We start from the raw sequence: 10,282 nt of genomic DNA, 5'->3' as shown, positions 1-10,282 counted from the left end.
TACCCTACACATAAGTGATACTTTCCACCAAAATCGTTAGAATATTTGACATTTGATAAGAATATGAAAGATAATGTCAATTATTCATATTATGGACTATTATTAGAAATAATTTTAAAAAAAATTGTTTTATATAAATTATTAACAAAGGTTAAAAGTTAGAATAATATAAAATAAAAAATAAAAATAAAAAATAGAAATAACCACAAAATAGAAAAAGTAGAATGTTATCATGATAGTATGCACTTTGGCAATGATTTATAAATACATTACATATAAAGAAAATATATTAATTTTTTTATTATATTTTTCTAATTATCATATAAATTTTAAATAAATAAAAAATCATATATTATAAAAAAATTACATAAATATATATAAAAAAAATTAAACCAAAATATTGTCTATAGTATTAATGTATGATAATTTTATTTTAAAAATAAAAAATAAAATTTGTTAAACAAAGAATTGGTTCGATACACAGATATAAAACATTATAGTTTTAAAATTGAATACTTTTTATTTTGAAAAAATACCTATAAATTTTAATATAATAAATTATTAAAAAAATTCTAATTCTAACCTATTAGTTTAAGAAATTTATTTTGAAAATGGGTTTGCTACTCTAATGATTATTTCAAATTACTTACAGTAATCAAAGAACCTTATACTCAATGAACTCAATTATTGATCGAACATGAAACACTTGTAATCTTTCAAGAAGATTTATTATAGATCTGAAATCTTTCAAACAAAGTTTACAAAAACAACTTACAAACAGAAATACAGAATATAGATTGAATGCACACTCCAATCAATCTATGTACACCAATTAGTAACCAATTAAGATCTACAGCAAAAACTTGACAGAGAACTTTCTTTGAACTCCCTTCAAAGAATTGACTGAACTCCCTTCAGTGAATGTCTGTACCAAGCTTTAGCTGCTCCTCTTCAAAAGCCCAAGTAGATCACCAGCTTCTTCTCCACACTTATTTCTGCACTACAAAGAAAAGTCCAAGAAACAAGATCTACAATATCTAGGGTTTTTTTCTCAAAGGGTTAGTTGCTCTATTTAGCACAATGATCTATATATAGAAAGGACAGAATCAAGTGACAACAGCTTGTCACGTGGACTGCTAGCTGGAAAAAATCATTATTATTTTAACTAACAACTAACCTGTGAAAACAGTGTTAACCCTTTATAATATTGAGATAAAACAGATCGAAACCTAGACAAGACAAGATGCATAATTTTTGACAACATACAGCAAGAACTAAAAGTTAACATTAACATATTTGATTAAATATTAATTATTTAATTTTAAAAAATTAAAGTCACTTAAAAAGGTATATATAAATATATATTACTTAATTAATGGCTATAGCAATTAAAATAATTAATTTATCTTTAAAAAAACTTAATGACAAAAGAAATATGTATTTTTATCTCTTATTTTTTTATTAAATATATGTTTGAATAAACAAAATATGTTAAATGACAAAAATAAATATTGAATAAAAGAAAGAAAATAATAATTTTAAGTACATAAATATTTTTCTTTTATAGGTTTAAATGCATAATTGATAGAATAGTTTAAATACTTAAAAATTATTATGGCTTATTTATTATTTTTTATTTTATTTTTCAATTTTTTTTTATCTTATTTAGATAATTTTATTAGCTTTTTTTTAAATATTTAAAAAAAAAAGTTATTTACCCTATGTAGATTACTTTAAAATTGAGAGACACTAAAAGAAATATTAATTCTAACAAAAAAACAATAATCTCTATTAAACTCATATTTAAATATATATATATATATATATGTATAGGAGAGAGACATCATTGTAATAGAGTCGAGTTTCCAATTTAAAATTAATTGGTTCTAGATAGATGAGTAACTTTAATCAATACAAGACTTATATTTGGCATACTATTTCAAATGTGAGACTATATCTATACCCCAAAACTTATACAGGACTTATAAAGAAAGATATATCAACTATTTAATACAGGTTATCCCCTTAATCTTCCTAAAACCATGTCTGTGCTTAAGGTTAGATGAGGATTCAACTACAATCACAAGATATATTAGTCATTATGTATCCAGTCAATGGGAACTGAGCTTCTGTGTTTTTTGTTCTGTTATGAAAGCAAGTGATATAGTCAAAGTCAAAATAAGAGGCGATATCTGTTGATGTTGCTGTTGATCAAAAATTCAATTTCTATATGAAGAAAAAAAAAAGGGGTTGCGATTGACGACATGACAAAAAAGTTTGGCTAGAAAAGCTATACGTTAAATTAAAAGTTTTTCCGACGACTCTGACTTGATGGTGACCACAGGAATTGTATGGCTACAAAATTCAATGAGAGTTGAGAGTTGTACAATTTTCGTTCACCTTCCCGATAACAGCCCAAACTACAATCAATATTCTAAAGTGTATTGATTTGTATGAAAGAGAGATGAGGGAGTGTTTCCTCTTTCGTTCTTATCATCTTCTTTGCTGTTTATTTTTGCTATTTAGACTATGTTCTGCTGTTAACAGCTTAAGACCATTGGAGCCCATCAGTGATGGCAGAACATTGGTCTCCCAAAATGGAAGCTTTGAGCTTGGTTTCTTCAGTCCAGGAAGTTCCAAGAATCGTTACTTGGGAATTTGGTACAAAAACATTCCTATTCAAACAGTGGTTTGGGTGGCAAACAGGTGCAATCCAATAAGCGACATGTCAGGAGTATTAACTCTAAACAACTCTGGAAATCTTCTTCTGCTGGGACAGAACAAAACTATCGTTTGGTCAACATCGACGATCTCATCAAAACTAGCTCAAAAGCCATATCTTCAGCTTTTGGAGTCTGGAAATCTGGTCATAGGGGGTGAGGAAAACAGAACCCCAGAAGCTTATTTATGGCAAAGCTTTGACTATCCTTCTGATACACTGTTACCTGGAATGAAAACAGGGTTCAACGTGAGAACAGGCCATAAGTGGGTTATATCAGCATGGAAAAATGCAGATGACCCTTGTCCTAACGATCTGACTTGTGGGATAGAGCCTCATGCCTACCCTGAACTATCAATCAGAAAAGGAGACAAAGAGTACTATCGTCATGGCCCATGGAATGGCCTTCATTTCAGTGGCACACTTCATTTGAGGCCTAACCCAATTTCAGAATACGAATTTGTGCACAATGATGAAGTTTTTTTCAGGTACCATCTGAAAAATATGTCTGTAATCTCAAGAATGGTCCTGAATCCTACAACTAGCACCCGTGAACGACTTCAATGGAACGATGCAGAGAAGACTTGGAGTCTTTTGTCTACAGCTCCCACAGACTACTGTGATAGCTATGCGTTGTGCGGAGTCAATGGAAAGTGTGCTATAAGCTCTAGCCCGGTCTGCCAATGCCTTAAAGGTTTTAGGCCTAAGTTTCCGGAGAGATGGAACTCACTCGTTTGGGCTGATGGTTGTGAAAGGAAGACTCCACTGAGCTGCCAGGACAAAGAAAAAGACGGGTTCATCAAATTTTCTAACATAAAAGTTCCAGATACTAAGCATACTTGGGTCAACTGGGGTATGGATTTAAAGGAATGCAGGGCTAAATGCTTGAGTAACTGTTCATGTGTGGCTTATTCTAACACAGATATCAGAGAAGATGGTAGTGGTTGTGCTATCTGGTTTGGTGATTTAATTGATATTAAAGAAATTCCTGGGGGTGGCCAGGACGTATATATACGAATGCCAGCTTCTGAGCTAAGTAAGTACCTAACTTTAGCCTTATACATACACGTTAGTGTGATATTTATATTTGTTACGTTTGTCCAACAATGTGGCTTTAATTGGCTCCTCTGTCTCGGGTCAATGACAATATAAAAAAATTAGGAGCAAAAGGTGATAGGAGATTTAAAGCATTAATCGCTGCAAGTGTTATTGGAGCAGTTTGTGGGATCCTAATAGCTGGCTATTTCATTTGGAGAAGGTTCTTAACAGGTAACTATTGTTCAGCCTGTATATGATCCAAATTAACATTTTAGGTTGTCCATGTTTTCTCTTGTAATCTTACGTATATATAAATATATAGGGCATGGCTGTGGTGCGGGCGTACGAAACGCCCGCACCCGTGCGTACATATATATATATATATCTTATATATTAAGTATGTACCTAACGAAATTTTTTTATTTTAACATTTTATTTTTATTTTTTTAATATTAGCTTTAAGGGAATATTATTATATTTAAAAAATATTTTTATATTTAATTGTACTTTATAAACGCTTAAATTTAAATAAAATAAAAAATTAAAAAAAATTAAAATAATGTGCAATATACAGATTTACTTAGTTTTATTTATATAATTTATTAATTATGTTTATTAAATTTATATTAATGTCATATAGAATTTAAAATAAATATTTTATTTTAATTAAATAATTTATTTATTTTTGTTTAAATTTATGTTTGTTCTAGTTTTTTAATTTAAGAGTGACAACAAAATATTATATATTATATGTTTAATGTAATATTAAATATTATACATGGATTTTAAATTTAAATTTCTTGCTATTTTTTTTTAAAACCAATTTTTTGCTAATTGACAGTAGATTATATTATATATTTAATATAATATTATTCTAATAAGTGAGTTTAAGTTTAATTATATTTTATTTAAGTTATAAAACATATAATTTTATTATTTTATCATTTTTAAATAATTATTATTGTAAAATATCTCAAAAATATCATATTTTAATTTGTTTAATTATTTATTATTCTTAAATAATTATCACTATAAAATATCTCAAAAATATCATATTTTAATTTGTTTAATTATTTATCATTTTAAAATAATTATTATTGTAAAATATCTAAAAAATATCTTATTTTAAAATTATAAAATAATAAAATTATACGTTTTATAACTTAAATAAAATTTAATTAAACTTAAACTCATTTATTAAAATAATATCATATTAAACATATAATATAATATATTGTCAATTAGCAACAAATTGCTTTCATTAAAAACAAACTAGCAAGAAATTTAAATTTAAAATCGGTGTATAATACTTAATATTACATTAAACATATAATGTATAATATCTTGTTGTCATCCTTAAATTAAAAAAATAAAACAAACATAAACTTAAATAAAAATAAATAAATTATTTAATTAAAATAAAATATTTATTTGAAATTTATATGATATTATATATATATAAACAAATACATGTACTTTCAGCCAAAAGTAAAAGAATAAGGGAGGGAAAAGGTGATAAAGAAGAAGACATGGAGCTTCCCCAGTTCGATTTGTCTACCATAATTAAGGCCACAGACAATTTCTCAGAATACAATAAGCTAGGAGAAGGTGGTTTTGGTTCTGTATACAAAGTAAGCTTTTCCATATACTCGTTTACTAAAAAAGAGAACGAAAACATTCATGAGTGGTTTAGCAATTTCTGTGTGTTTATTGAGTTGACAGGGAAATCTAGAAGACCGGCACGAAATTGCAGTGAAGAGACTCTCCATGAGTTCAGGGCAAGGAGTCAAAGAGTTTAAAAATGAAGTAGTGCTAATTGCTAAACTTCAGCATCGAAATCTCGTTAAACTTCTCGGTTTCTGCATTCAGGGAGAAGAGAAGTTGCTAGTTTATGAATATTTGTCCAACAATAGCCTTGCGTCTTTTATCTTTGGTTAGAATACTAAAGAAAGCACATTTGTTATACTTTTCAACAAATTTGTTTTGTTATCTTGTAATATTAACATTGCCGTTTTTCAGACCAAATGCAAGCTAAACTATTGGAATGGCCAAAACGCTTCCAAATTATATGTGGTATTGCCCGGGGGCTTCTGTATCTCCATCAAGATTCAAGATTGAGAATAATACACAGAGATCTCAAAGCAAGTAATATTTTACTTGATAATGAGATGAATCCTAAAATTTCAGATTTTGGCATGGCTAGAACTTTTGGAGGGGAACAAATAGAAGGAAATACAAATAAAGTTGTTGGAACATAGTAAGTTTTATATATATCTATACATGTAATAGTTTTCAAATAAACTAGTCTTGTTTGGTCGTGATCATTTTGTTAAGCACTAATATTTCAATATTATGCATGCAGTGGTTATATGGCACCGGAGTATGCTTTCAATGGCTTATTCTCTACTAAATCCGATATATTTAGCTTTGGAATAATAGTTTTGGAAACTATAAGTGGACAAAGAAGTAGAATGTTTCGTCCTCAGAAGGACAACCTTACACTTACTGGACATGTAAGTATTCCATTAATTGGAGTCAATTTTTTCAAATAGATAAGTAATTTAGCGCTTCAAGTCATGAAAATCGTTTATTGTTACATATGTAATATATGGTTTATTTTTAATAATGTTGATCTAGGCATGGAAGTTGATGAAAGAAGGCAGAGAAATTGAGCTACTTGATGAGTGTTTGAGGGATTCACAAAATTCGAGTGAAGTTTTGCGTTGCATCCATGTTGGTCTTTTATGTGTGCAACAAAATCCTATGGACAGACCAAGTATGCCATCTGTGGTTATGATGTTGGGTAGTGAGAGTGTGTTGCCTCAGCCCAAAAAACCAGGCTATTTCATGGAGACAGATCTACCCATAGATGGCTATTCCAAATCATTTCTAACAAACTATGTGACCATGTCAATCCTCGAGGCTAGATGATTACACTATCAATTAATCAACGAAGAATATGATCACATTTTGATCATACTTTGTTGACTTTCTTGGCAGAAAACGACATCCCATTGTAATTTATTGGAAGAACCGGTTGCCGTTTTGTCAATTTTCATTAGCCAATGGCCATGTCTTTTAGTCCAGTAAGAGATGCGATGTAATAATCAATATTGGATAACTGATGTGTCATTTCATTTCCTTCGTGTTCTTTTTCTCTAAACCAGCAGTTCTTTTATTTATTTATTTTTCCTGAACCTGTAGGGTCACATTTTTTTAAACTATTTTTATACTTTTTATGCTTTTCCTTTACTCTTTTATTCACAAGCAGATTAAATTTAAATTGATTTTAGATTTATTTTATGAGACATTTTCAGTTGTGGTATCTATTCCTTACCATTTATTACATTGAGATCCTGCAAATTTGTTTTCCTCAAGTCTTATTACCTTTGTATCATTTCTTCCTATCAAATGGCCACATTTTTCGTAACACTCTAAACTCTATTATTTTAGCACTAAGATTCATATTTCAAAATTCATGTCACTTAAGTTATCGTAGTTCCAGTGTTTTCCTTCGTCAAAGGTCACTTTTTCAACCATGTCGGAAGAGGTATTTTATTTCCAAAACAAGAAAAAAATCAAGGTATGAAAACTTATTTGCTTCCAATTGACATGATTTAAACCAATTTCTTAATCAGGTGAAACAAGTTGATTTAGAATCAGACATTTTTTGAATAATTTTTTACTCCTTATTTAATAATGTTTAATTTGCTACTAACATAAATTCATTTATTAGGTCTCTTCTCGTTAGTTGAGGGTAATGGGATGGAATGATTCTTTTTTTAATCTTGTGTTTAGTTGTTAGTTAAATCATTAGAAAGTAATTTTAATATTGGAATGACTTTTCTAATTGTTGATTGCATTTTCGCTATCAACTTTAAAGAACGAGAAATTAAAAAAAATGAAAATGACACCGAGATTTACGTGTTTCAGGTTATAAAACAATTCTTGTCCACAAGTCTATTGAATTAAAATGCTTGAAGCTGGAGAGATGAAGCTCCAATGGAGGTTTTAGGCAGTGTCTATGTAATGCCCTGGATAGCCAAGACCGTTACACTGTGTGTTTATAAAAGTGCTAGACTTGCTAATCAAGTCAATTAATTAAAATCGTGTTATTGAAACTATAGTGGAACTAGGGTTAAAAGATTTTGGTCTCAAAAACTGCATTTCTTATAAATAAATTGTTTTCGTTTACACGGGATCCCAAAAAAAATAGAATTAAAACCATTTACAAAAGATTCGAGATTTAAATACAATCATAAGCCATATTAAGGCAAAACAGACAGTTAGGCAATCCCTGTCCTGATCCACTTCCTCGGCCATGGCGACCGAACAGCTGACTATGTACATTCAACCCCGCAGCTCTCCATCTCAGGATTGGTCCAACATGCCTTTGCCTTTACCTGCACCATGAAGCACCCGTGAGCCAAGGCCCAGCAATAAAACTCAACAACAGTGGATAAACAACAAAAATACAATCCAATATCTTATATCACATAAGCATGTCCTCATCCATATAAATATTCACAATAATCAAGTACTCACACATACTAAACATATCATTTCATATCAATCATCCATTTACAATGATAACTAGGGTTAACGCCCTAAGGCCGCACCCTCTATTTATCCCACTGACTCCGGCTCGCTTAAACCGAGCTCAGTGAATGTTAAGCTGTCCTCGGCTAGCAGTGGCCGAGCCGCGCCCTGTGCGCAAATATAGATTACGACACTCTTAGGTCGTTTCTCACATGTCTCATGGCGTAATACCATCTATGACATTATATAGATATCAGGAGCACTTAGTCCCATCACAAACACATAACCGGGTGCAGTTTTCTTACCTTTGAATTTGCTAGCTTTGTTCAATGAAATCCTCAAGCACGATCCTTCCCGAGCCCTAGCGCGAACCTAGTCACAATCATAGACCAAAGTCATCACCAACCCTCAAGTCCATAACCTAGCCTCGGAACCAATCCCGAGCCCTCGGGAAGTCCTAATTCCACCAAACGGGGTGGTGGAATCGAACCCCGAACCCTTGGTCAAAAACCCTTGAAAATAACCCTAAAATCCCTTTCTGAACACAGGGTAGCGCTACAGCGCTCATTGGAGGGCGCTACAAACAGAACCAAAATGCCCTCAGCAAGCTTGGCCTAGCGTTACAGTACCCAAAGGCTAGTGCTGTAGCGCTAATCACAGACTACCAAACTGCTCAATTTCTTCCTGCGATTTCTCCCGAGCCAAACTTAACCAAAACTTCCCCCAACTTTCACCAAACTCAAAATCAAGCTCACTAACATCTCTAACTCATCCCAAGCATCATAACCATACAAAATCTAACCACATGCACCCCTAATCCCAAAATTCACCATAGTTGCTCCTAGACTTCAGAATTCAGCAAAACACAATCAAAACTTCAAAGTTTAAAGCTTAGAATTTTATACCTTTGATGGAAATTTGATTTCAAGTTAGCCTCTAGACCTCCTTAGCTTGTTCTTCCTCAATTCCTTTGCTTGAATTTCCCTAAAGTTCCCATCAACTCAGCTTAGAAACCATAGCTTAAACAAGCCAAACCAGAAACTGAAAACTCCAAAGTACCTTAAGTATTGGTGTGTTCCTGCTAATCCCTTGACAACCCTTCAAGCTTAGCTCAGAATTCTTGTTGCTCAGCCTAACCTAGCTCCCCTCTGAGTTTTGCTCCAAGAGAAATGAAGAAAATGGTGAAGGAGATCACCAACCGACCCTTAGAAAAACTGCTCTGTTTTCTTCCCTTCCCTTTTTCTTTCTTTTCCTTCTTTTCTTTCTTTCCTCAGATTTCTACATTACTCTACAATTTCCACTAAGTATAAAGCCTTAGCATACTTCTCTCTTGTAAAACAAATGACCATAATGCCCTCCCTTTTAATTTTAAACCTTTAGGTGCATCTAGGGCATTTTGGTCATTTCACCCCAATTCCCGCTAATTCCTCGAATGTCCCTAATATTTTCCGCTTAATTCCTGACATCTAACTAATCTCCAATTATATTCCTCAATACCAAATAATTGTCAATATATTACCTACATTCTTAGAAATACTCCCTAGCTCGCCCCGAGCCGGGTATAATTCCCCACGGTGACTTTTTCGCTAACTCGCTCGCGAGGATCGTCTTGAATCACAGGTTATAAACATATCCACATAATAATGTGGTCTCATCAATTTATCACGGTTATTAACATTTATGCTCTCGACGAGACAAAATTACGAAAAGGCTCTTCTAACCTATTCAGGGCCTACATGCATACTAACACACCTAGTCATGCATCATAAATATACAAATAACCATATAAGCATGATTTTCACATAATCATGCATTTAACTCATTTAAATCACACATAATTCTAATTATGCCCTCTCGACACACTAATCAAGGCCTTTAAGCCTTAATGACAAATTTGGGTCGTTACAACTGTCCCCTCCTAATGAGAATTTCGTCCTAGAAATTTACCTGAATAACTCGGGATATTGATCTCGCATCGCTGTCTCA

At 31.7% G+C, this 10,282-nt stretch overlaps 1 protein-coding gene across 1 annotated transcript; it reads left to right on the top strand.

Annotated features, from left to right (window-relative positions):
* Positions 1–1,879: 1,879 nt before the first annotated feature.
* Positions 1,880–6,898, top strand: LOC133801272 (G-type lectin S-receptor-like serine/threonine-protein kinase At4g27290). Its single transcript, XM_062239446.1, has 7 exons — positions 1,880–3,755; positions 3,881–3,988; positions 5,240–5,388; positions 5,480–5,690; positions 5,777–6,014; positions 6,120–6,270; positions 6,395–6,898. Exons 1-7 carry the CDS (start codon positions 2,465–2,467, stop codon positions 6,686–6,688), a joined length of 2,442 nt encoding a protein of 813 aa, XP_062095430.1. The 5' UTR covers positions 1,880–2,464; the 3' UTR covers positions 6,689–6,898.
* Positions 6,899–10,282: the final 3,384 nt, after the last annotated feature.

Source organism: Humulus lupulus, chromosome 9 (assembly GCF_963169125.1).
Source record: "Humulus lupulus chromosome 9, drHumLupu1.1, whole genome shotgun sequence".
NCBI classification, from domain to species: Eukaryota; Viridiplantae; Streptophyta; class Magnoliopsida; order Rosales; family Cannabaceae; genus Humulus; species Humulus lupulus.
Note: the sequence above shows the minus strand (reverse complement) of the source record. Positions and strands in the feature narration are given on the sequence as shown.

Coding starts and splice junctions, on each gene's coding strand:
- LOC133801272 (XM_062239446.1), top strand. CDS start 2,465: ATGAGGGAGTGTTTCCTCTTTCGTTCTTATCATCTTCTTTGCTGTTTA. Junction 3,756..3,880: donor AATGCCAGCTTCTGAGCTAA/GTAAGTACCTAA, acceptor TAAAAAAATTAG/GAGCAAAAGGTGATAGGAGA. Junction 6,015..6,119: donor AATAAAGTTGTTGGAACATA/GTAAGTTTTATA, acceptor TTATGCATGCAG/TGGTTATATGGCACCGGAGT.